This window comes from Danio rerio, chromosome 7 (genome assembly GCF_049306965.1).
Source record: "Danio rerio strain Tuebingen ecotype United States chromosome 7, GRCz12tu, whole genome shotgun sequence".
In the NCBI taxonomy this organism is placed as follows: Eukaryota; Metazoa; Chordata; class Actinopteri; order Cypriniformes; family Danionidae; genus Danio; species Danio rerio.
Window position 1 is genome coordinate 72,422,501 of NC_133182.1, and position 27,714 is coordinate 72,450,214.

Genomic DNA, 27,714 nt, shown 5'->3' on the forward strand with positions numbered 1-27,714 from the left:
ACACTTTTTCTTAAAGAAATAGTTCACCCTAAAATGAAAGTTTACTTCACCATCAAGTGGTTACAAACCTTCAGGAGTTTCTTTTTTCTGTTTTATATTTTGATATTTTGAAGAATGTTGAAAACCAGTAACCATTGACTTTCATAGTTAGAAAAACAGAAATACTATGGAAGTCATTAATTGCGGGTTTTCAGCTTAGTTTTCAGCTTAGCTTTCTTCAAAATATCTTCAATAGAAAAGGATCAATGAAATAAAGTGTGCTTAAAAATGTTTTCTTCAAAGTTATTTTTATATTTTTTTAATTTTTATTGGTGTTTAACAAGACAATACATCATAGTATACAATACAACATAGAAAAAAAAATACAGACTGTTTTATTTTTCTTATTTTCTCACTATCCCCTCAAAATAAAATAAATTAAATGTATAAATTATAAGTTAACATATCCTCTGAAATAAAAAATAATAATAATAAATTAAAAATAAAAATAAAATTCTTTAAAAAAAAATAATAATTGAGCAAGTTTACGATTAAGGAGTCAATATTTCCGCTTTCCAATTAATTACTGTGTATTAGATCTGAAATCAACTGAACAGGGTAAGCCTTTGATATAGTCTAACACAGGGTTCCAGCTCTTGTAAAAAGATTTGAGAGATCCTGAGAGTAAACATCTTAATTTTTCAAGTTTTATGTAACTATAGATTTCTCGGATTCACATGTCATGTGATGGAGGAATCACTTGTTTCCATTTGATAAGGATGGCTCGTCTAGCTAGAAGAGCAGAAAAAGCAATAACCTGGCGAGGTGCAACATTCAAGTTAACTCTTTCTGAAATGCCAAAATGGGCTCTCAAGGGGTTAGGGTTTAGATTTAAGTTAATAGATTTTTGAAATGTGTCAAAAACACTGAAAAAGAAAATTTTAAATTGGGGGCAATTCCCATCACTTCTATCAGAGAGAAATTTGGCTAATTTGGCATTGGTCAAATGAGCTTTATGGAGCACCTCATTAGGCCATGTCTGGCGCATATAGAAGAAGAGTGGGCCGTCTTTAAAATATCCTCCCATTGTTCTTCCGTAATATCATCGTTTTCTTCAAAGTTTAAAGTAAATAAAAAAACTAAAACAGGTTTGGAACAAGTCAAGGGTGAGTAACTGATAACAGAATTGTAATTTTTGGGTGAACTGTCCCTTTAGATGCAACACAATATTAAGAGTTCAGATGCAAAAACCTCTAAATGCCATCTGAAATTTTCTTTTAAAATGAGCATTATTTGCAAGCTCCTGTGTGTATGTTCAGTTAATCCACTTTTATGGCAAAATTGGCCATTTGCATTGCCTTTAAAGGGAAATAACTACATAAAAATATTGGAGGCTGAGAAAAATGCTCATTTTGGAAGAACATTTCAGATGTCACTTAGAGGTTTTAGCATCTGAACTCTTCATGTCTCATTCTGTGTTTTCTCTTCACACAAAGTTTCTATATCTATACTTTATTGTACATTTTGCTCCTATAAATCAAGCTAAATGAATACATCTCCATATATATATATATATATTTTAACATGCAGATATTGGTTTCAAGGGAAATATATGTATGCAGACCGCAGGCTTTTGTAGGCTTTAGTGTTGAAATCCTCAGTGTACCGTGTTGTTTTTCATACAGTTCACCAATAAAATGTAAAATTCTTCCAGAAAGCATTATTTTCCCCAGCTGGATAGTGGCATTATTGTGATCAAACAGGGTGTAAGTTATAAACAGACCTCAGGAGAGGTATATATTCATCTTTCAGTGCAAGTCTAACTCTATCCACTTGGAATGTGTCATGAGACTCCAGCGCATCTGTTCATGAAACAGACCATGTGCATCCCATTGGCTCTGTTCAATGCACGTCCACTGCTTTTTTCAATGCAAGAGCCAAGATACAAGAAAAAAACACACACACACACATACTTCATTCATTCATTTTTCTTTGGCTAAGTAGTATGTAGATGCTTTTTTGTATTTTTTTCTTTTTCTTTCTTTATTTTTCTTAAATCTACTAATTTCATTCTGTTTTACAATAAATGTTTGTTCGTTTTCTTTCTTTCTTTCTTTCTTTCTTTCTTTTTTTCTTTCGTCTTTCTTTTGTCTTTCTTAAATCCATTTCATTCTACTACACAAAAAAATGCTTGTTCATTTATTCATTTTTTGTTGTTTATTTGTTCGTTCACTTGGTCATATGGTCGTTCATTCATTCGTTCGTTCAGTCATTCAGTCATTTGTTTGTTTGTTTGTTTGATCGGTCAGTCGGTTGTTTGTTCTTTTGTTCGTTCTTCAATCTTTTTATTTTGTCATTTTAAAAAAATAACTTAATTGCTCTTTCTTTCTTTCTTTCTTTCTTTCTTTCTTTCTTTCTTTCTTTCTTTCTCTCTTAAATCTATTTATTTCATTCTACTTTACAAAAAAAATGCCTGTTCATTCGCTCGTTCACTTGGTTATATGTTCGTTCGTTCATTTGGTCATTTGTTCGTACGATCTTCAATCTTTTTATTTTATTCTGTTTTTTGTTTTATTCAATTGCTCTTTCTTTCTTAAATCCATTAATTTCGTTCTGTTTCACAGCAAAAGTTCATTTGTTCTGTCTTTCTCTCTTCCTTTTACTTTCTTTTCTTTTTTCTTTTCTTTCAAATTTTGTAATCTAAGCTGTAAAAAGGGGTCATTTAACATTTTGTCACTCTTACCAGCACATTAAAATAAGATTCCAACATTTATTTCCAAAATTAAACTTTCTACAGTTGTCAGAAACATGCAGTTTGTGATTAAAAAAAGCGTATTATGATGCAGTTTTATTATTTGAAAAGGTCAAGTTTTTTTCTTTTATTAAAGTATGTTTTCAAATATTTCCCAAGTGATGTTTAGCAAGGGGGTTTTCACAGTATTTTCTATAGTTTTGCTGGAAAGAAAATTAATATAATTATTTATTTGTAAAATTTTTAAGGTCAATATGATTAGCCCCCTTTACTTTTTCAATTAGCTACAGAACAAACCACTGTTATCCAATAACTTGCCTAATTAACCTAGTTAAGCCTTTAAATTGCACTTTAAGCTGAAGACTATTACCTTGAAAATTAACTATGCTGTAGTAAAATTTTATGTTGCCATCATGGCAAAAACAAAGAAATCAGTTATTAGAAATGTTGTTTTTTTATTAATAAATAAATCTATTATGTTTAAAAATATGTTGAAAAAATGTCTCTTTAAACAGCACTAACAATTTTGACTATAGCGGAATATTATTTTTTTTAAATATTTTGCTCTTTTCAGAAACTCTTTTCATTGGGAGCGGGGGACCGTCAGCTCATCCAGACCCCACTGAATGATAGCTTGCCGGTCAGCAGTAAAAGCATAGCACTTCTCTTCCAGCAGTTAGGTAAGTACCTTTTTACTTCTGTAAAAAGGCTAGAAGTATTCTCCACCTCTTAACTGTTCTCTGATGCACTTTTTTTTATCTTTCCCATATTTATGCAGACATCTCCTGTCCTTTATAGTTCCACGTTATCTCCCTTCCTGTAAACATGTTGTTGTCGAGAGGAGTCATATGAGCATAATAGAGAACAATTGACACTTTTTTTTTTTGCACATTTCACCTGAATACATTTACAAAAGTTACTTGACCACTGCTCTTGGCCATGTTCACACACTTGCCTATTTACAGATACAACATGTAGTTGTGGCCTTTAGGCTGGAAAAGAGAGAGAGGGGGGCAAACAGTTTGCATGTTTGGGCTTGGAAGCAGGGCCAGACAGAATTGGCAGATTTTTTTTTTTTTTTCTGAGGGACGCTACAGCAACACTTGTTATGCTATTGTATAGTTGTCTATAGAGAAACCGTTGCCCTTTGGAAACAAGCAGCCAAGACCCAGAAGTGTGAAAAAGGCTAATTGCTTTAATGCAGAAGCTTCATTAACTCCTTTGAAAGTGCTATCTGCATTCATAGCCAATCATCATCAGTTATGTCATTGTCTCACTCAGTGTTGAATATAATTTGTTACAAAGTAGTTACTAAAATTAGATCACTTTTCTTCAAAAATAAAAAAAGAAGGGATTACTCTTCCCTTTTCCCACTATTTAACTACAGTTGCTTACAGTATAGTCGCCTTAAATATTGTACTTAAATATAATTGTATTATATTCTATATAAATAAATTTAGAGAAGCAGAGTAATATAAATTTTGCAGAATAATTTTATTGTTCAACTAAAGAGCACCATTTATCAAGACAATTGCATATGCTTAATAAAAGAAATGGGAGAACTTAGTTCATCACAATTTGAGGTATAAATTGTGTATATAATTGTCTATATATATATATATATATATATATATATATATATATATATATATATATATATATATATATATATATATTTATTGTTATTCAGATTTTTTTAATATTAATTCAATTAAGTACAGTCAAGTAAAGTTTTATCTTTTCCGACAACTGAACATGCTCAATAAACAATGAAATTTATGCCAGTATTCATGTATAAAATATAGTGTCATTAGTTTTAAACGTCTCGTTTTGATTCATTTATTGTTCAAATCTGAAGTGCAAATTTATTTAAAACAAAACTAAAAAATCCTGTTTACTCAAATTTAAAGAATTCTATTTCTATTGTCTATGCTATGAGATTTATGTGGATTAGAATTTATTCAAGTAATTAAATGACTTATTGAATAAGTTTTCAGGCAAAGTAATTAGAAAAGTAATTTAAATACAAATAATAATAATAATTCCTTACGTTTGTATAGCGCTTTTCTGGACACTCTAAACACTTTACACATTTTTGGGGGGAATATCCTCATCCACCTCCGCTGTGCAACATCCACCTAGAAGATGTGATGGCAGCAGGGCTGGCGTGTTCATAGAGTAGGGAGGGCGGCGTCCGCAACCTCTCTTCCCGTCCTCACTTTTATTCACATTAAACTCATCAGCTGATTAGTGGAGGGGAGACAGAGTGATGAAGCCAGTTATGATATGGGGATTGTTGGGAGGCCATGATGGACAGAGGGCAAATGTGGCCAAGATACCGGAGTTAAACCCTTAATCTTTTTAGACCTCGGTTTAACGTCTCATCGGCTCACTGAGCAGTATAGAGTCCCTATCAATAAACTGGGGCATTAGGACACACACAGACCGCAGGTTCAGCACCCCCTGTTGGTCTCACTAACACCACTTCCGACAGCAAACTAGCTTTCCCATGTGGTCTCCCATCCAGGTACTGACCAGACTCAACCCTGCTTAGCTTCAGTGGGCGACAATATGGGAGTTGCAGAGAGCTAGCTGCCGGCTAATTGTAATAATGTAATAAGTAATTATTAAAAAATTACTTTTTTAGGGTAACTTACCAAACGCTGGTCTCACCCCTACACACAAACACACATGCCAATCATCATTAGTTATGTCATTGTCTTACCCCTACACACATACACATGCCAATCATCATCAGATATGTCCCCCACTCCCTCAGGCTGACAGAGACTAACGTATACAGAGCCTATTCAGATGAAAACTTCAGTAAGCTCAGTTATCAAATCATATGTCAGTAATTGTCAGTAACAGACATTGTAATGGGGGAAGCAATCATTTATTTGATTAGTCATTTCTGAATTTTTTTTTTATAATGCCATTTGTTTATAGTCATTCCCATCACTGGTACTAAATAAAGTGTCGTTTGAGTATAATTATTAATGTAAGCATTTGTATTCAATTTGAAGGATGCAGTATGGGGCAAACCAATGATAGATTTGTTTTCTGTTCCTGTCATAAAATAGTCAATTCCCTCATGTGTATACTAGTTCCATAGTGATTAAGTCACATTGGCTGCACCTTTCGTTCTGTATGCAGAAGTACACACAAAAAACCAACTCATTCCACTCAGTCTTTCACAACTTACGAATGCACTCATGGTTTTAAAGAGTACAGTGATCAGTCAAAAGTGTCAGATCTTGTTAAACGAAGACAGAAAATTCAAGAAATACACGTCATTCATTCAGCGAGATGAAAATAAGTGCTTATTATGGATGAATGGTGAGGAATGTATGCTGTTCGACGTTCAGCTGAATTGATTTGGACATACACGCACGCACAACTTTATTATGTTGAACTACCATCCAGCTGCAAATCAGTCTTGTACCAATTAGCACCACGTTAACATCCTTAAGGCTTTTAGTGAGCTTGCAAGATTAGATTTTTCAGATTGTGCAAACAAAACACATGTTGTACATCTGTCAATTAAAATGAAAGGTTTGGATTTGGCGCTATTATTGTCTTGTGCAACTTGAGAAATTACTTTTTCTCATTTTCTGTCATTTAATATCACAATTTGTGCTGTTTTTAGGATTGGTCATGACTTATTTTGGCCAGAATTTGACTTGAACTATTCAACTTGTACATGGGCTAATGTGGATTTTTTTCATTGCAGTTTGCTGAGGTTTCTCGTCTTTTATAAAGGATTTATGTTGATCTCTGATTAATGACACTCAATCTAAACAATCTTGGTAATTCCGATGACCCCTTAATCTTTTTATTTATGTTGATGTCTGTCTAAACACTCTAATATATGAATCAGTTGCCTTGTCGTCTTAAAGGGTTAATCTTACAAAGCTTGTTAAGATCTGGATTGTGTTTAACCCCTAAAATGATATCCTCCAAAACAGGAAAAAGGAATTATGTCAAGAAAATGAAGCTCATTTTTGAGATATTTTTGGATTATAAAATTGATCCCTGTATTATTGCCTTTATATAATTTAAATATGTACTAAAAATGCTGTTTTTGTAACCCAACGTTGGGTCAAATGTGGTCAAGCCAAACATTGAGTTATTTTTTTCTTTTACAATTAAATTTAAATGACACTTTTTTGAGCCAACACTAAAAAATCTATCTGCTTTACATTTTTTTAGTTGAACCAAATACATTTTATAGTCATCTAAACTTACATCAGTCAAACTGACTCAAAATATTAAGATAACTTTGCATAAGTAAAAAACAGTTTGTCCATATGTTTGGCTCAACATTTGGTTACAACAACCCAGTGTACTATTTTTCTCTTTTAGTTTAATTAAAAATCTTTTCCATTATCCATTCCATTCAAAATATTTTTAAAATCTTTTGCTCGAATAAACCTAATATCTTTTTAAAACAAATAATTTTTTTTTTAATTATGTCAAAAAGATATGACAACAAATATTTTTATGTTGCTTTAACTTATTTTAATAAGTTCAGGACACCAACTAGTTCGGATTTTTTTTAACTTGATCGATTTGTGCGATTTGCCAAAGTTCTGATTTTTCAACTTGATCGATTCGTGCAATTTGCCAAAGTTCTGATTTTTCAACTTGATCGATTTGTGCGATTTGCCAAAGTTCTGATTTTTTTACTTGATCGATTCGTGCTATTTGCCAAAGTTCTGATTTTTTAAAGTGAGCGATTCGTGCGATTTGCCAAAGTTCTGATTTTTCAACTTGAGTAATTCGTGCGATTTGCCAAAGTTATGGTTTTTCAACTTGATCGGTTCATGCGATTTGCCAAAGTTCAGATTTTTCAATTTGATCGATTTGTGCGATTTGCCAAAGTTCAGATTTTTTAACTTAAGCGATTTGACAAAGTTAAGTTTTTTCAACTTGATCGATTCGTGTGAATTGCGAAAATTTCAGATTTTTCAACTTGTGCGATTTGCCAAAGTTCTGATTTTTTTAACCCGAACGATTTGTGCAATTTGCCAAAGTTCTGATTTTTCAACTAGAGTGAATTATGCGAATTGCCAAAGTTCTGATTTTTTTTTAACTTGAGCGAATTGTGCAAATTGCCAAAGTTACGATTTTTCAACCTGATCGATTTTCTTGAATCACGCGTTAAACACGTCAAACGGCCTAAACGCTCAATTAGCACAGAGTCATTCACATAATTCGAGTCATTTGCACGACCTCATTCACGCAAATAGTGCTGCATGAAATCTTATTGCATCTTTACATTGACTTAACATGTAAATCACTTGCGCTTGACTTCATCCGCATTTGGTGTAAACGTACCACAAGATCTGAGCAGTAAAGTGGATGCTTAAGGTAATCCCATCTGTTCATCTCAGAATAAAGTTGTTTGATGCCTAAAAGGATAGAAATATAACGCTGAAGGACTACCTAAAGGGGTCAATAATTATGCAAAAGGGGTCTTGATCGTGCTTCAATATGTGACAAGTTGTAGGTGAGAATTTGTTGAATTATTAATTTTTTAAAGGGATCATTCAGCCAGTTATAAATGATGACAGAATTTTCATTTTTGGGTGAACTATCCTAAACATTACCACATGTTTGATGTTGATATTATCAGTCAGCAATTTTCCTGAAATAAATGCTCAGACTACATTCAAACAGCAAGTAAAAACAATCTCTTGCGCTCCAAGATGTTTTAAGATGTTCTGGAAATAAGAAACCATCCTGGATGTGTGTCAAGATCATTAATACCTTCTCTTTGTCCGCCAATAGAAAGTTCAGATGTGGGCTTGTAAGACAGTCTTTGACCTAACAGAGGAAGAAACCCCATAACAAATACCATTCTCTTTGCCTGCTCCACGATAAGAGCATCATGTCAATGTCTCATCCTCCCAGATCCCTGGTACTTCTGGGACTGATCTAAAAGTTACTTAAGCCTGTAATATCCCAGCAACATGCCGACCCACATGAGCTAATAAAAATGTCATGTTGATCTCCTTTGTCTAATTTATGCTCCACCTCGTGTCCTCTGTTCTCCTGTGTGAATCAACAACAGATTTATCAACGAAACAGGCCTTCTTGACTCCCCTGGATCGAGACTTGTCCTTGGCTAGACCGCATATTTTTAGACTGGTTACGTCAACGTTTGTAACCCATATATTAAAAAAAGCTGTTCGCAAATGCTAACCATAATAGTTTATGTCCAATTTACCATAGATTCATGCACTAGTGTCCTTCTTTTGCATGGAGATGATCTCTTGAACATCTCGCTTAAACATTCAGGACTTAAAAGTGTTAAATAAGGGCCTACTCACACTATGCTATCCGAACCTTGCCCAGGCCCGTTTCATGGAAGTGCGAGTGCTCTGAATCAGGCTCAGGCATGGTTCAGTTGGCTGGCCCTGGCCCGGTTGGAAGAGGTGTGCCAGAGCGCGGTTGACTTGGGCTTTGGCGCGGTACACTTGGGGCTCTATTCTGACGGTCCATGCGCAGAGCGCAAAACGCAGGGCGCAAACGCTTTCAGGGCGCAAACGCTTTTGCTAATTTAAGGACGTGAAATCTGCCTTGCGCCGCGGCGCATGTTCTAAAAGGGTTGAGTTTATTTTCTTAATGAGTTATAGGTGTGTTTTGAGAATAAACCAATTAGAATCTCATCACCCATTCCCTTTAAGAGCCAGCTGCGTTGCGCCAAGAGCGCATTAGCTATTTACAGGACGTAAAGTAAGTCTAAGTGGAAAAAATGAGCATTTCACTAGCAAACAGTTAACAGTTTTTTAAACAGAAAACTGTTAAACAGAGCATCTACTGCGTGAGAATGAGAGATAATGGATCACTTTCACTTTTGCTCTTGGATAGGGAAACCTTTACGCACAGACATCAATTAGTCTATAAATAAATACTTTTGTTTGTTAAGCGCAAATATTCATTTTAAAACTATTTCTAAATTCAGTTCTAATTTCCAGCAAATGAATAAATGAACAATAATAACAAAATGTGCTCAAAAACCTGAGTTATATCCTAAAACACATGCTGTGCCCCATATGGTCTAAAACCTGACAGGTGGGCAAATCTAAGCTTGTTTTTAATAAAACAAATATAAATATGGATATAATAAATAAAACTGCTAATAATAATAACATTATACAAAAGCAAATTGTTATGAATGAACTGAAAAAGCCTCCCTAGATGAAGAAGACATAAAAGCAGTGATTTTTCATATTTATGTAGGCTAGAAAATAATATGTTTTGTAATATTTTAATCCTTTATATTTATATTCTATATCTAGTCTTATTATATCCTATATATATCCTTAATATTTACATTTTTCATATGTAAAGATATTTGCCTATTGCTCTCTTGTGCGTATTAAGCAGTGCGTAAGCGAGGCGCAACTCTGGGTTAGTTTTGGTCTAATGAAAAATCTATTATAGTTTCTCAAAATAGCAACGCGCCAGCGGTCCGCCTCAGAACGCCTTCCTTTTTAGACCAGAACGCCTATGGGCGCACAAATGAGCGCTAATGCATTTGCTATTTAAACAGCGTATCACAACGCCTCAAAACGACTCTTGCGCCAAGCTGAAACTACCAAAAGACTACTGCGCCGTGCCTTGCGCCACACTGCGCCGGGTGTATGATAGGGCCCTTGTAGTGTGAGTGTAAAGTGTGCCAGAGCCCAAAACTAAAGACAAGATGTGACTTTTAAAGGACAGTTTCATATGGATTTATTAATCATTCTTACTGTTTAATGAATGCAAACTGTCGTAGATTATTAAAGACGCAAACCCCTCACTGCACGGCTGCTGCACCTTTAGCAAACCTCATAATACCTGCAGCACGAGGACTTTACAATTGTTTATGAGTGTCAAAAGTGGCTGATCTGTTCTGCGAAATATTTGACTGCTTGTCTCTGCAACTCAAACGACTACAATGATATAACCGAATGAGGTTGCGGAGAGGTCACCGAGTGAGGTCTGGAGGATGGCCTGTCTCTCACCATGAGAAATAGAGGAACATTTGCCATTATAAGACTCCCTGTTTATTGTTTGCATCTCTTTCTGTCCCTGTCTGTGCACGGGTCAGAAATGTGTAGCCGTTCCAAAAGATAAGTAAATGTCACCAGGTCAGAAAGAGATTTTCTGCATGCCTCACAAACAAGATTATGAAACGTGTTGTTGTATTTTTGGGGCCGGAGGCGAAACCGAGATCGGGTATGTACTCATCTGTAACTGCACTTCTTAGAGTTTTTAATGACGTGTTAATGCAAAGCGAATGCAGGAGAATGCTCTGCACTGGTTTTATTGGATCTCACCGCTGCCTTTGATACAGTTTATCACTGTATAATAGTTGAGAGAGACTAAGACAGCAGGTTGGTATTTCTGGAACAGCCCTGAATTGGTTTCCTCTTATTTACTAGACTGGCTTTCTCTGTAAGAGTTCAACATTTTTTAAATTATTCATCTTCTCACTTTCTCCCAGGGCTCTGTTTTGGCTCCATTGCTTTTTGCTTTTTGCTTTGTATCTGTTACCTCTGGGGAAATTGACTGTCATAATTGCCATGAAAACAGCATTCTATTATATATCTTTTAAAATCCCATTAAATTATAAGTGTCCAGGCTTAAGCTATAAACTAAATCAAAGTAGATGGCAAACAATTACCTGCAATTACATCCAGACAAAACAGACCAATCGGGAGCAGCTGGTCATTCACATAGTTAGCTTGGATACTAGCATATTCCTAGCAACTGCACAGGAATATGCTGGAAACCACTTGTGTCCCAGGGCTCCATCTTGGTTCCAGTGCTTTTTTGCTCTATATCTTTTCTTTCTTTATTTCTTCTTTTTCTTTTTCTCCTTTTACTTTTTCTTTTTCCTTCCTTTTCTTCTTTTTTATTTTCTTTCTTGTACTTTTTCTTTTTCTTTTTTCTTTTCTTTTTCTTGTTTCTTCAACCTTTTCTTTTTATTTTTCCTTTTTCTTTGTTCTTTTTTTCTGTTCTTTTTCTTCTTCTTTTTTTGTTGCTTTTTCTTGTTTCATACTTTTTTTTCCCTTTTCTCTATCTTCACCTTTCTACTTTTCCTTTTCTTAATTCATTTATTTTCCTGTCGGCTTAGTCCCTTTATTAATCTGGGGTCGCCACAGTGGATTGAACTGCCAACTTATCCAGCACGTTTTTATATAGCGGATGCCCTTCCAGCCGCAACCCATCTCTGGGAAACATCCACACACACTCATTTATTCACACTCATACACTACGGTCAATTTAGCCTACCCAATTCACCTGTACCGCATGTCTTTGGACTGTGGGGGAAACCGGAGCACCCGGAGAAAACCCACGCGAACGCAGGGATGAACATGCAAACCCCACACAGAAACGCCAACAGAGCCGAGGCTTTTCCTTTTCTTATTTTTTCTTATTTCCTATTTTCTTTCTGTTCTTTTGTTCTGTTCTTTTTATTATTCTTTCAGTTTTTTCTTCTTTTCTTCATCTTTTATTTTTTCATTCTTTTTCTTCATCCTCCGACTTCATCTTTGTCTTATTTTTCTTTTCTCATTTTTGTTTTTCTTATTTTTCTTCTTCTTCTTTTTTTCTACTTTTCTTCTTTCCTTTTCCTTCTTTTCTTATTTTTTCTTCTTTTTCTTTTTCTTCTACTATTTCTTTTTCTTCATTTTCTTCCCTTTCTTTTTTCTTTTCTTTTCTTTTTCTTCTTTTTCTTTTAATTTTTTTCTTTTTTCTCCGTCTTCAACAATTTTTTCTTTTTCTTCTACTATTTCTTTCTTCTTTTTCTTCCTTTTCTTTTTTCTTTTTGTTATTTTTCTTCTTTTTCTTTTCATTTTTTTCTTTTTTCTCCGTCTTCGACTTTTTTTCTTCTTTTTGTTTTTCTTCTTTTTCTTCTTTTTCTTCTTTTTCCTCTTGCTGTTCATTTTCTTCTTCAATTTTTTCTACTTTTCCTTTTTCTTCCCTTTCTTCTTTTTTTCTTCCTTTTGCTCTTCTTTTTTCTTCATTTTTCAAATTTTTCTTGTTCTTTTTCTTCTTCTACTTTTTATTTTCTCTCGCCAGGTTTATTTCTGCACCTGAGCGTTCCCGCCATATGTTCGGCCTTTGACTCAACCGTTCCCGCTAAATTTAAGTTTCCAAAATCTCACGTTTAAATTGGGTACAACCAAAAGAGAGAGATAACAGATAAAACTGCAGGTTGTGCAAGAATTGTAGACTATATGTCAGTATTGTTTGCACCTTTGTGATGAGACAGACACTCAAAGCCACATATCACGTGTCATTGGTGCTAATAATTAGTGTTATTATCATTAAATTATAAAAGTGTTCACCTTTTTAAACTCTAAACTAAATCAAAGTAGATGGCAAACATTTACCTGCAGTTACATCCAGACTAAACAGCCCAATCGTGAGCAGCTAATCATTCATATAGGCACCTTAGCAACTGCATAGCAACGTGCTAGAAACCACGATTCAGCATTCACAATGACTTCCGATGTTTCTAAAACTGGTCTACAGGAATGACAAGTATGCCATGTTCCCAAACATTTCATCCTCTCTTTGCTCATTGTTGGATTCAGGTATTTGGTCAACAGGACAGACAATGTGAATTTTCATATCTAGTTCCTGTTTATTGGTGCGTATCAGAGTTTGACACAGACATAATAGGAACGCTGACCCCGGCAGCACTGCGGATACGTCTGTTAATGGTTGGCTGTCTCTGTTTCTGCCGAGCTTGTGATTAATAGCTTCACTGGTATGTTGATGACAAACAAAAACAGGAACTGTAAACTTTTATCTCTCGCTTTCTTTCAGATGACTCCCGTTGAGGAGTTTTGACATATGATTTATGATGCTGTTTCATATTGGACATTCTTGGGGCATTATTTGCACCATCACGATAGAGACTGGAATGTAAATGAATTAATATCGTTGTTTATTTGCATGCATTCTCTGATTGGCTAATGCCATTATCTCAAACAACGGAAGTAAACCCAGAAGATGTTTGCAGATGCCAGTGTGGACACATTAATAATGAACTACGGCTTTTAGATGATCTTGATTGTTTTGCAGCTTCTTGCTTTGTAAAAGATGTTGGTGTCATTAATTTGCTTGGATGAAGTTTATTTATTTTTTACTTTTTTCTTTACTTCTTTTTTACATTTTTGTTGTTTCACTTTTTCTTCTTTTTCCTTTCTTCTACTTTTTCTTTTTTCTTCTTTTTCTTTTTTATTATTGTTTACTTATTCGTTTTCTTCTTGTAGTTCTCATTTTTTCCTTATTTTTGTTCGTCTTTTTCTTTTCTTCTACTTTTTCTTTTTTCCTTTTTCCCTTCTTCGTCATTTTTTCTTTTTTCTTTTTCAACTTTTTTCCTTTTGCTTACTCATTCTTTTTCTTCTTCCTTTTTCATCTTTTCTTTTTTTCACTTTTTCTTTACTTGTTTTTCCCCCAATTTTTTTTTTTACTTTTTTCTTTACTTTTTCTTATTTTTCTTTACTTATTTTTCTTATTTTAATTTTTTTCTTCCACTTTTTCTTTTTTCTTTTCTTATTTTTCTTTTTCTTATTATTTTTTTCTTTTTTTTCTTCCTCTTTTTCGTTTTCTTCTTGTTTTATTATACTTTATACTTTTGCTTATTATTTTTGTTCGTTTTCTTGTTTCTTCTGTTTTTCTTTTTCTTTTCTTCTACTTTTTCATTTACTTTTTCTTTTTTTCTTTTCTTCTACTTTTTCTTTTACTTTTTCCTTTTTTTCTTTGACTTTTACTTTTGTCTTTTTCTTTTTGTTTACTTACTCTTTTTGTTATTATACTTTTTCTTCTTTTCTTCTTTTTTCTTCTACTTTTTCTTTTTTCCCTTTTTACTTCTTATTTTTTCTTTTTCTTTTCTTCTACTTTTTCTTTTTTCTTCTTTTCTTTTGACTTCTTTTCCTTTACTTTTATTTTTCTTCTACTTTTTCTTTTTACCTTTACTTTTTTTATTATTTTGTTTACTTCTTTTTCTCTTTATTTTTCTTTTTCTTTTTTTCTTCTTGCTCTCTTATTCTTTTTCTTCATATTCTTCTTTTTCTTTTTCTTTTACTTTTTCTTTACTTTTTATTATTTTCATTTACTTATTATTTTTTTCTTTTTCTTCTTTTTCCTATTAATATTAATATTCTTCATAGCAATCCTCCTCAAACATTTTAATTGGTTAGTTAGCTAGCATATACTCTTGGCAAAACCTCTGTTTTATTCTTATTCTCCATGTAATGTATACACCTTCCTCATGCCATTTCGTTTTTATATTCTCTCTCATTGATCTCTATTTTTTTATACCCAACATAAAATATATTTGTGCTTGTTTTTTTTGTTTTGTTCAAGTTTATGGCTTGCTTTTTAGTCTCAATGAGGTTAAATTCATTAATTATACACATTTTTACAAGAAAATCAATCGCCATCACTATTAAAAGGGGAAAAAAATCCAACATTTGCATAAATTATAGTGCTTTGCTGGTCTGCAATCGGTGTCAGTTGTCAAATATGTGCTTCTGTTAAACATAATAAACAATTAAACTTCAGAATAAATTAATGTTACACTAAAACCTATTTGTGTCAGTTTGTTACATTTTAAACTAACTAACAAGGTCTAATATGGGCTTTGTTATACATATATTGCAATATAATATATTTCAGTTCACTGTCATACATGTTATATTAACCTCAGTCATGTTTTAATAAATGGTTTATTCATTTGAAGTGAATGTTGCTGATGTTTCATAAGTATTTGTACAATTGTGTTGTTTTTCTCTTGCAGGAATCCAGAATGTTCTTAGTCTGTTTTGTGCAGTTCTGACGGAGCACAAGGTTTTGTTCCACTCTTCCAGCTATCAGAGACTAGGAGAGGCCTGCCGTGCCTTAGAGACCCTCATGTTTCCTCTTAAATACAGGTGAGTCAAGACTAGGGCTACTTTTGTCTTTTTCAAATATTCCCCAAAAGGATGTTTAACAGAGCAAAGAATTTTTCACAGTATTCCCTATAATATTTTTTTCTTCAGGAGAAAGTCCTATTTGTTTTATTTCAGCTAGAATAAAATAAATGTTTTTAAAAACATTTTAAGGTCAATGTTATTAGCCCTCTTAAGCAATATTTGTTTTGGTTGTCTACAGAACACACCACTATTTTACAATGATTTGCCTAATTAACCTAGTTAAGCCTTTAAATGTCACTGAATACTAGTGTTGTATAAAAATAAATGAGTGAAAGGAAGAGAGAACCAAGTCCAGGAGACTCGAAACAAGCAGAATTCCTTTATTGAGACGTGTTGGTTAATCTGCAGTCATACAGCGTCTTTAAGGCCCCGTTTACACTAGTGCGTTTTAGTTTGAAAACGCATAAGTTTTGCTACGGTTACGCCATCCGTCCACACTACGCCGGAGTTCTCGAGCGCCGAAAACGGAGCTTTTTGAAAACGCTGGAGAGGCCGTTTTCATTCTAAAACGCTGCTGCTCCGTCTCAGTGTGGATGGGGAAAGACGGAGACATCTGAAAACGGAGGCGGGGCTGCAAACGTTCGCCTATCTGATTGGGGCTTTTCCTCAATATTAAGTAGCCTAACACACACAGTTCAGTCCTGCATCCTCTTCTTGTAAGTTCAGACTTCGCAAGTTTGATCAAGGCTGCAGTCTCCCTCTTCTCAGTTTGATATGGAAAACATACCGAGGACACGGGTAAATCTTCAAAGGGAACAGTGTACTTTATAACTTCATTCACATCACCTTGGCTACGTTGTTTCACTTTCTCAACAATAAAATGTAAACACGATTTAAGGAACTGCCTATTTTCTTTTTAATATTAGCAACTTAACAGACAGCAGAAATGTTGAGGCGCCGTGCTGCATTTATGAGCGTCATCTTCACTGTGTGGATATTTATAACAAAACGGAGCCGATAACAACTGCCTCCTTTCAATTTCAGTGAAAATACGAAACGCACCCTCTCTTTTGCTGAATATCAGTTTTATTAATCGATAATTATAAAAAGTATAACATACAATAAGTTTATACATTGTAGGAAATAAAGGCAAGCGACCAGTCAATGTACCTGGATTAATCATTAACTTATCTTTGCGCTTAACCAAAACATGTTACCCGTGAACAAGTAAATTAATAGATTCCAATGACCAAAGTCAGGGAATTGGCCTATGTCGTTAGATAAAGACAACAACATGAATGAAATATCACGTTTAGCAAATATAGTGAGATTAGATCCAGCGGGAGATGCTTGATGAGCAGTCCGACAAGCAGAGCTCTCATCTGGGTAGAAATGCTGGAGCGCTTGCCCGAGAGTGTGTGTGTGGTCACGTGATGTGCGTTTTTAGCGTTTTGGTGTGGACAGAGAGCTGTTCAGAAACGCTGGGTAAAACGCGAGTGTGGACGCGGATCGATTTCATTCTACAACGCCGTTTTAAAACTAAAACGCACTAGTGTAAACGGGGCCTAACATGTCCATGTGTCTGCAAGAGCCTACTAGAGGTCCGCAGTCTGCAAGTTCTTTCACAAGTCTGTCACAAGTCTGAATTAAGACAAAGATGTCCTGTCTATATTGTCCTGTTAGGAGGAGGGGATATGGCTAAACAAAGCATGCAAATTAAGAGTTGTGGTCGGCAGGGTAAACTGCTTTTTCAGGCCTGGTCTCATCATGTTCTGGAGACAGAAACCGGATGACCAGTTGATCGAAAAGAGAAAACAATAGACACAACTATGCTGTGAAACTGACAATTTGCATTACTTTGGCTTAGCCTGTAGTCAGAAAGACAAAAAGTTAATGTCTCTCCTAGCTGGGATGTCAATGAAAGGATGTAATTAAAACCAGAGAATATAACTTTTTAGTTATACGTAGATTATTGTTCGTTTAAAATTAGATGATATAAATTTATATTTCCACACTAGTATCTTGAAAAATATCTAGTAAAATATTATGTAGTCATCATGGCAAAGATAAAAGAAATCAGTAATTAGAAATGAGTTATTCAAACTATTCCATGTAGAAATGTGTTGAAAAAAATCTTTCTGTTGAACAGATATTGAAGCGAGGCTAATAATTCTGACTTGAACTGTATCATTTCCGCATATATATCAATGTGCACATCCACAATAGTCATGTCACAGGGTGTGCAATGTTAAATCTGGATAAAAGTTGACATGGAACCACATGTTTTTTGTCACTGCAGAGTAAAAAAAAAAAAAAAGCTGAAGATTATTATTTAAATGTGTTTTTTTGAGGCCTGTGATTGTATTTTAAAAGCATTCATGCATAAGAAATTGACATTATACATTGAAGACTAAACTGCAAAAAAATGCTTTTCTTACTTCGGTCTTTTGTCTCGTTTCTAGTCCAAATATCTAAAAATACTTAAATCAAGAAGGATTTTCTTGACAAGTTTAATATATTGTCTTGTTTTCAAAAGTAATATGTAAAAATTAAATGATCTCTTTCTTAAAACGAGCAACATAGGCAAGACAAGGCAAGGCAAGTTTATTTATATAGCACATTTCATACACAGTGGCAATTCAATATGCATTACATAAACATGAATAAAAAAACAAGTAAAGAAATAATCAGTAGAAACAGGTGAAAATGTGTTAAAACAGGTATTAAAAGATTGAAAAAGAGAGGAAAGGCATAACAGTGTGATTTGTTGGATGTAGCACAGTGCTCATTCAGTAAAGGCACAGCTAAACAGATATGTTTTCAGTCTTGATTTGTATGTGCCTAATGTTGGAGCACATCTGATCATTTCTGGAAGCTAATTCCAGCAGTAGGGGGTGCAGTAGCTCGAGGTGGATTCACCCTGCCTTGACTGAACTCTTGGAAGTTTTAATGATCCTTTAGATCTAAGTGATCTGTTAGGTTTGTATTCAGTGAGCATATCTGTAATATATTGAGCTCCTATAGGCCATTTAGTGATTTATAGACTAGTAATAATACTTTAAAATCTATTCTGAATGTAACTAGGAGCCAGTGTAAAGACCTAAGGACAGGTGTGATGTGCTCTGATTTCCTGGTGCTGGTCAGAATCCTGGCTGCAGCGTTCTGGATGAGCTGCAGCTGTCTGACTGTCTTTTTGGGAAGGCCCGTGAGGAGGCTATTACAGTAATCCACCCTGCTGCTGATAAAAGCATGAATAAGCATGAAAATAATCTTGTTTTTCCTTTCGACATAAGATTATTTTGCTTACCCTGTGGGCCAATAATTTTGCTTGTTTTAAGGAAAAACTTACTTAGTGAGAATTTAGTGACTCTTAGTAAGAAAAAGCATTTTTTTGTAGTGTATTATTTTATATTGGATTATTCAGTTACCTGAGTACTGTAGTAGTAATAGTTGTAGTAGTAGTAAACTTTAGTGTCCTTGACAGGAAATTCATTATGTGCATCACCATATTGCTGCAGCCATTCCATAACAACAAACAATAAAAACAATACAAATTACAGCAGTTACAAAATGTATAATGCTACTTAAGATAGACTCTTGCTAAATAAACAGACTGAAACGGGTACAAAGGATTTCTTTAGACGGTTTAACCTACACTTTGGGACTCTATGGACTATTTTGACGGTCCATGCGCAAAGTGCAGAGCGCAAATGCATTCAGGGCGTGTCAGAATCCACTTTTGCTACTATAAGGACGGAAAAATCTGCTTTGCGCCGTGGCGCATGGTCTAAAAGGGTTGAGCTTATTTTCTTAATGAGTTATAGGTGTGTTTTGAGAATAAACCAATTACAGTCTCATGTCCCATTCCCTTTAAGAGCCAGTTGCGTTGCGCCATAGCGCATTTGCTATTTACATGACATAAAGTCAGTGTAAGTGGAAAAACTGAGCATTTCACTAGCAAGAAAACAGTTAAACAGATTTCTTTCAAAACTATTTCTAAATTCAGTTATAATTTCCAGCAAATGAATAAATGAAAAATAATATTGAAGTGTGTTCAAAAAACAAATGTGTTCAAAAAAGTTATGTCGTAATATATATGCAATGCCCCATATGGTCTAAAACCTGACAGGTGGGCAAATCTAAGCTTGATTTCAATAAAACACATATAAATATGGATATAATAAATAATACTGCTAATAATAATAACATTATACAAAAGCATATTGTTATGAATGAACTGAAAAAGCCTCCTGAGATTTTTTATGTAGGCTAGAAAATAATATGTTTTGTAATATTTTAATCCTTTATATTTATATCCTATATATATCCTTATTATATCCTATATATCCTTAATGTTTTAATTGTTTTTCATGTGTAAAGATATTTGTGTATTGCTCTACATCTTGTGTGTATTAAGCAGTGTGTAACCCAGGTGCACAACTAACGTGCTCTGTGCTGGACAATAGACCGGCTTTGTTCTGGTCTATTGAAAAATCTATTATAGTTTCTCAAAATTGCGCCAGCAATACACTTCAACACGCCTCCCTTTTTAGACCAGAACGCCTATGGGTGCACTTTTGAGCGCAAATGCATTTGCTATTTAAACAGCGTGGCGCAAAACATCAAAACGACTCTTGCGCCAAGCTGAAACTAGCAAACAACAATTGCGTCGCACCTTCCACCACATTGCGCTGGGTGTATGCTAGGGCCCTATATCTTCTACCAGAGGGAAGCAGTTCATAATGTGGAAACAAAAAATGAGTTGGATCGTTCACAATCCTGATTGAGGACACAATTCTCATGTAAAACTTGAGGATTAAAATATTCTTCCTGCTCAATAATTTCCCATCCTGTCTTTAAGAGATGCATCAGCTTAGATTTACACTAAACAGATAGGTTGCCAAACAACACTGTGATACCATGTCTAACAATGCTTTTAAGAACTGCTTTATAAAACAACATCATGAGCTTTTTGTTAACTCCAAATAGACGCAACCTCCATAAAAAAGACAATCTCTGGTGTAAACAAGAACAAACCCACTCAATGTGCATTTTCCATGTAAAAGAACTGCCGATGTAAATGCCCAGGTACTTATAGGTTTCTGACTGAGTGATAGGATGGTCATGAACAACCACTTGACGATGGTCACTTTGGGTCAAATATCATCTCTTCTGTTTTCTTAGTATTTATTTTTAGCTCATTTATATCGCACCACTCAACGAATCGGCTAATTTCTAACTGGTAGATAACACTAATATCTTCATTCTCATAAAGTAAAATTTAGTATGGCTGTTAGAGAACTTGGACTACTGTTAGAGTCTTCAGAAGACCATAATACACTGTTTACTGCATTTTTATTGTGTGCAAATTGTTTTATTTTATCCAGAAAGGGTCCTCAACAGAATCATTCCATTTAATTGAAAATCATCAATTCTTTCCAAATCGAGCTGTTCAAGTCACCTGACGTACATGATTGTATTCATATCGCATTATATAGTACATCGCCGAAAAATGAAAAATCCCAAGGTTCGTTTATTTTTAATATTGTGCCACCATAGTCAAGTTGAGTTGTTACTGATATAAAACTACTGATCAAAAGTAAGGGGTCAGTTTAAGGGTGCTTTCACACCTGTGAATCGATTCAGTTGTTCCGAAACAGAGATTAAAATTGTAACATTGTTGCTCTTTGCTGTTGGAGCGGTTCGCTTTCACACTGCAAAGTTTCTAATCGGACCAAAAGAGCTAAAACAAGTCACGTGCGGGGAAACTCTCCTTACATTGGTCAGTGTCAGGGTTTATTTTGCAGCATCCCGCTCAGCTGTCAGGAGAGGTGGTGGTTTGGTGGTGATTGACAGGGTGCGCGCGCGTGACGTGTCTGAGGAGAGACGCGGTGGGGAGGGGTGAGAAGGGTGCGCGAAGATGCCTATTTGAGGACTGGGAGGGAGACGCGAGATTACCGGGAGATCATCACTCGTTTGCGGGCATCCGGAGACTCGCGAAACTTCCCGCCCTACTCATAATTCTCTCTTCATATAGCCGTAAGCCTATTACATATCCATAAAACACTGTGATATAACCACGCTCGGATCGGATCGCTTTCTCACTGCAATCGAACCGCTCCAGGGTTCGTTTCAATCGAGCCGAGACGACCTCATTCAAGCGATCTCGGAGCGATTACTTTGGCGCGGAACAGAGCGCGATTGCCCTGTTCACATATGCCAATCGAACCGCGCTAAATGGGCAAACGAGATACGTTCCGAAACAAAAGTGCAGGTGTGAAAGCACCCTAACAAAAAAAAAAAAAAATTAAGAAAATTATTCTGTTAATCAAGGCGGCATTTATCAAATGTAAATAATAATAATAATATTTATTACTATTTTAAATAACTGCTTTCTTATTGTATTTTATTGCTTTGACTACTATTACCATTAATAATAATTATATTTATGATAATAACAACAATAATAATTACTATTATTACTTGCCTATTTTGCTATAGGGATTTCTGAAGGATCATGTGACTCTAAAGCCTGGAGTAATGAAGCTAAAAATTCATCATTAAAATCACTGGAATAAATGATTACAGTAAATTATAAACTACCTTTGAACGGTTATTTTACAGTGTAATAACATTTCACAATTGTACAATTTTTACTGTATTTTTGATGAAGTAAATGCAGCCTTGGTGAAAAATCCTACTGACCTCAAACTTTTAACCGGTAGTGTATATATAACCATAATTACAAAATCAATAACATATTAATTCTTCAGCAACATAATTAGCCAATAAATAAATTCAAATAAAAAATTCAAGTTCAATCTAAGTGCATTGCATACAAAACTAAAACAGCTGCTGAATCCAGTTAAACGAACCCTCCACAAAAAAAGCCAGAATTAATGTGTTCAGAAATGATAAGTAATTTTTTTGGTTTGTTTAAAAGGTCTATTTTTAGGCTCTTTTGCAACAGTGTGTTCTATTTTCGAGTTCGGTATGTAATGAGAACAGTCTGATGCGGACATCTGCTGATTACTTGAAGTGATGTTTGCGGTTGCTTAACTCTGCTTTGGACCGCAGCTACCCTTACATTCCTGTCCTCCCGTCCCGCCTGTTGGAGGTGTTGAGTTCTCCTACACCCTTCATCATCGGCGTTCACTCCATGTTCCAGAGCGAGATCCAGGAGCTGGTGAGGCCTTGCAGAAAAGACACATTTTTCAGTGCTGCTCCGTCATTCATTCGGGGATTTCTGATTGGGTTTTGGTTTCTGTTTACAGCTCGATGTGATCATTGCTGACCTTGATGGAGGAACGATAAAAATACCAGAGTGTATCCACCTTTCACAGCTTCCTGAACCCCTGTTGCACAACACTCAAAAAGCACTGTTCATGGTAACGACAAAAAATACATGTTGCACACTCACGTTGTTGTATGGTGTTTTTCTCAGGGCTTAAAGGGCACATAGTTTACCCCTTTTTTTATGATTTAATATTAATATTATGGTTCTTCTGAGTGTGCCAGTTTAGGTTCAGTTCAACACACAGTTCAGATGTTTTTATTTTAATGTGTTCAAAAGTGTCATGTTAGGGGCGTTTACACAGTTTGCTGTTTTAGGGGTGTGTTGCTTCACATGAAAATTAGTTTCGGCTTCCCGTCCAACCTAACAAGGGGGCGGAGCCTAGAGCTCCCGCGGTCTGTGTTTGCAACAGACAGGCTGACAGACAGATAGAGAGAAGCTAAGCTAAGCTAGCTAGGATGAGCATTCAGCCGTACATGTACGACTCGGACACAGACCAAGCAGAGAGTACAAAATCATTGTCTTTGTATAGTTTGTATAGTCTCGGTGTACAAGTGGCGAGCTGAAAACAACACACACTCAATTAACTTTGACTTAGTCACCGAATGCACCACGACACGGCACACCAGACACTCTCAATGGCGCGGCAGAAACATGAAGTGTCCCGAATCGTCGCGCCACGCATTCCAGAACTCCAAACACAGGGCAAACACAACAGCGTCGCGGCTGCCGAGCCGCTAACCCGAAGCTCCGCCGCGTGCACCCTGACAGAAACCCAAGCGCAGAACCTTGAAATGCACTACGCCGCATCACGCAAAAGGTACAAGCAATAATTCCGATTAGAGCGATAATGTGGAGAATATTGATCTTGTGTTGAGCCCAAGGAGCCTTTCATCTAAAAAGAGAGCAAGGGTGTTCCTGTAGTGACATCGCTTTGACTCACACGCTAAAAATGGCGGACGTGAAACAAGAAACTGAGGATATGATCGTGACGCGAGGCTGTCAATCAATATTCGTGGGCGGGGGGGACGCTCTCCTACGTAAAGTTGCAGTCGGTTTGAAAACCCCTCCAATTGGTCCACTGTTTTTATGTTGTTAAATTGAAAAAAAAGGACTGGGTGTGTTTATATCACCCCAATATGACGGTCTATACACTATACTTACACACATGTCTGTCCAAACAGTTTGAAAAGTAGATTTTTCACCATAGTTGCCCGTTAAAAGTGAAAAAAAAAAATAATAATCCAAACGTTTCACTCTGAGCAGAATTGATATTTTTCCGATTCGGTTCTTGTGTTCTTTAATAAACAAAATATTCCGAAAACGGTTTTCTAGAATGAAAAGAAAAACTATTAAGAACGTTATTTTATTACAAAGTATTGCAGGGCTCTAGAGTGCCCTGATGTCTTTATGCTGCAACTAAAAATTCTCTTCGCGGGGTAAGATTAAATTAATTTTCGATGAGTATCGTTAAAGAAATATTTATAATTTGAACTTGCTTTAGGTTATGTCTATACCGGCTTTGCGCACTGGCTCACTGACAGCAGTTGATTGACACACTGCTTAAAGGTGCTATACACACAGCCCCACTCCATGGTATCGATTTCGGAAGCTTTTGAATTTGTGTAAATCCAGGCGGAAAACCCAAAATAGCACTTGATTTAAAGAGGTTAAACTAATAAATTGTGACCAAAAAAATTGTGATTTATTATATTTACAAAAATATAAAATCATGTTAACAGTAAGTGTAATGCAGCGGTATTTTTTTTCTAAACATTTTAAAATATATATGTTTTTTATCAAATAATGAACATTTTAAAAATATCTTTAGTATTATTATTATAATTATAATTTATTTTTGCCTTTTATTTTTACCGAAGTGATTTAAAAATATGAAAATAACACTTTCATTTAATGTGCTTTTTATGTATTTAAATCTTGAAATCTTTTTTTTTAAATTTAATTTCAATTTTAATTTTTTTGTAATAATATTATAATTGTATTTTTTGGCCTTTTATTTTTACTGAAGTGATTTAAAAATATAAAAATAGCACTTTTAGTGCATTAAATGTGCTTTTTGTGAATGTAAATCACTTTTTTTCAATTTTATTCAATTTTTCAAAAATTAGTTTCATTATTATATATATATATATATATATATATATATATATATATATATATATATATATATATATATATATATATATATATATATATATACGTATATATATATATATATACATGTGTATATATATATATATATATATATATATATATATATATATATATATATATATATATATATATATATATATATATATGTATATATATATGTATATATATATATATATATATATATATATATATATATATATATATATATATATATGTATATATATATATATATGTATATATATATATATATGTATATATATATATATATATATATATATATATATATATATATATATATATATATATATGTATATATATATATATATATATAATTTTTTTTTTTTTTTTTTTGTCGTTATATTATAATTGTATTTTATTTTGGCCTTTTATTTTTTTTTAAATGCCATTTAAAACAGTGAAAATAACACTTGCATTTAATAAGCTTTTTTCATGTATGAAAATCACTTTTTTTAATTAAGATTTTTATTTTAAAAATTATTCATTTTGGCTTTTTATTTTTTCTGAAGTAATTTAAAACAATGAAAATAATTGTTGCATTCATTATATAAAAAATACTTTTTTGTTTTATTATATCTTTCAAAAAATTGTAATTTTAATATTAAATTTTTTTGTGATAATATTATAATTGTAATTTATTTTGGTCTTATTTTTTACAAATGTCATTTAAAACTATGATGGTAACACTTGCATTTAATATGCTTTATGTATATATATTGTTTTTTTATTAGATTTTTTTAAGAAATTAGTTTCTTGATTTAATTTTGATATTTAGTTTTTTGTAATAACATTATAATATATAATTTATATAATATTTATTTTATTTTAATGAGGTCATTTAAAACTATGAAAAATAAAAAATATGGAAAAAACAAGCACTAAATATGCGTTTTGTCTATATAAACCACTTTTTTCAATTTTACTAGATTTTTTAATTTTATTTCTTTTTTTTTTAAATCGTTTTGGCCTTTTTTTTACTTTTTTTTTTACAAATGTCATTTAAAACCATGAAAATAACACTTAAGTTTAATACGCCTTTTTGTATGTATATATATATTTTATTTTTTTTTTCAATTTGATTTAGTTTTTATAGCATTGCTTTTGATTTGTTTGTGAATGTTTTTTTAATGTGATTTTTAGTTTTTGCTAGAATGGGATTTGATTAATAACAGAAACATTGTATTGGTTTACTTTACATATGTGGTTGAAATAGTGAATAATTGACAAGTGCAGGGGAGGGAAAGATTTTCACCTGTACCTCACATTAAACTACATTATCAAATGGCTGTTTTTCTATCATGTTGTTAGAGCAGCTTTATAGGTTTGGAAATCATTTTTTGAAAAAAAAAATATATATATATACCTTTTAAGGCATTTTTATCAGAATTTTGGCTTGTTTTCCAAGCGATACTACAGAATGCACATTAACAGGGTGATGGACACCCACATGCTATCTTTCTCATTAGCTAATCTGCACTTTCAACATAGACAGCCTCTTGTGCTGTTATTAAGTAATGATTTTTTTTAATACAACTCTGAGACATTCCTAAATCTATATTTGTACCATTTGCCTTCTTCCCACTGATAGCAGGATATTACCTCACTCTAAATACCTCCTATGTCTGCAGGTTTTGCACCCAGATCTGGAAGGAGCAGATAATGCCTTCCCACCCCCTCGTTCTGCTCCATCCAACCTCAAACTGCTGGTAAGATCATCGAAGGTCTCTTATTTTTTTTACTTTTACAATCTTACTGTCAGTGGAATGTGTGTCTGAACACTCGGGGAGTCTCCTATATTGAGTCTTGGGGGTGTCTGACATATCTGTTCATTAAAGGAGTTTGAACTCCCATCACGTTCGCAGGTTATTTTGAGATGCACGAAAATGCTCAGTCTGACTTACTCCATCCTCATATGTGTATCTGGAATGCTTCTCAGTCCCTTCTATTCTGGCCTTTTCTTGTTTCGGACAGGATAAGGAGGTGAGGGCCGTCTTCCTGCGCTTGTTTGCACAACTCTTCCAGGGCTACAGGTCCTGTCTGCAGCTCATTCGCATCCATTCCGAACCCGTGATTCACTTTCACAAGGTGAGAAGAGGCTGATGATCTGCAACTTTAGAATGTTAAAGCTGATTCGCAGAGCAGCAGTGATTACTGTTATCATGCCAGATTGCTCCAGTAAATCTGTGCAACATGTCTCAAATGCTTGCAGAATGACTGTTTGAGAAGGATCTTCTTGCTGTTACAGTTTACTTTAAAGAACACTGCCATAAACACTATTCTGACTTAAGGTTTTAGGCTTGTTTCTTGTCCAAATATCTAACAATTCTTAAATCAAGGAGCATTTTCTTGAGAAGCCAAAAATATTCTCTTGTTTTCAGAAATAATAAGTCGAAATTAAGTGTGTTTTTCCTTAAGACAAGTAAAATAATCAACAAATGGTATAAGAAAAATATAGTTTTTGCTCAATTTTGACATATTTCTAAAAATCAAGGTCATATTTTTGCTTGTCTAGACGTTTAGTCTAGAAACAAGACCAAAACTAAGAAAGCATTGTTGCTTTGAGGGTGTTCATA

The 27,714-nt window shown here is 34.0% G+C and overlaps 1 protein-coding gene across 4 annotated transcripts in view; it reads left to right on the top strand.

Moving 5' to 3' along the window:
* sbf2 (SET binding factor 2) overlaps positions 1–27,714 on the top strand; it is a 288,988-nt gene that overhangs the window by 101,394 nt on the left and 159,880 nt on the right. For all 4 annotated transcript variants that reach the window (XR_012382813.1, XM_009303601.4, XM_009303602.4 and 1 more), the window contains exons 6-11: positions 3,306–3,411; positions 15,540–15,672; positions 22,732–22,840; positions 22,929–23,042; positions 26,770–26,847; positions 27,113–27,226. Coding sequence is in view for 3 of the 4 variants with exons in the window: in XM_009303601.4 (XP_009301876.1) it covers positions 3,306–3,411; positions 15,540–15,672; positions 22,732–22,840; positions 22,929–23,042; positions 26,770–26,847; positions 27,113–27,226 (654 nt within the window). In the remaining variant the exon portion in view is untranslated. The remainder of the gene's footprint in view (positions 1–3,305; positions 3,412–15,539; positions 15,673–22,731; positions 22,841–22,928; positions 23,043–26,769; positions 26,848–27,112; positions 27,227–27,714) is intronic.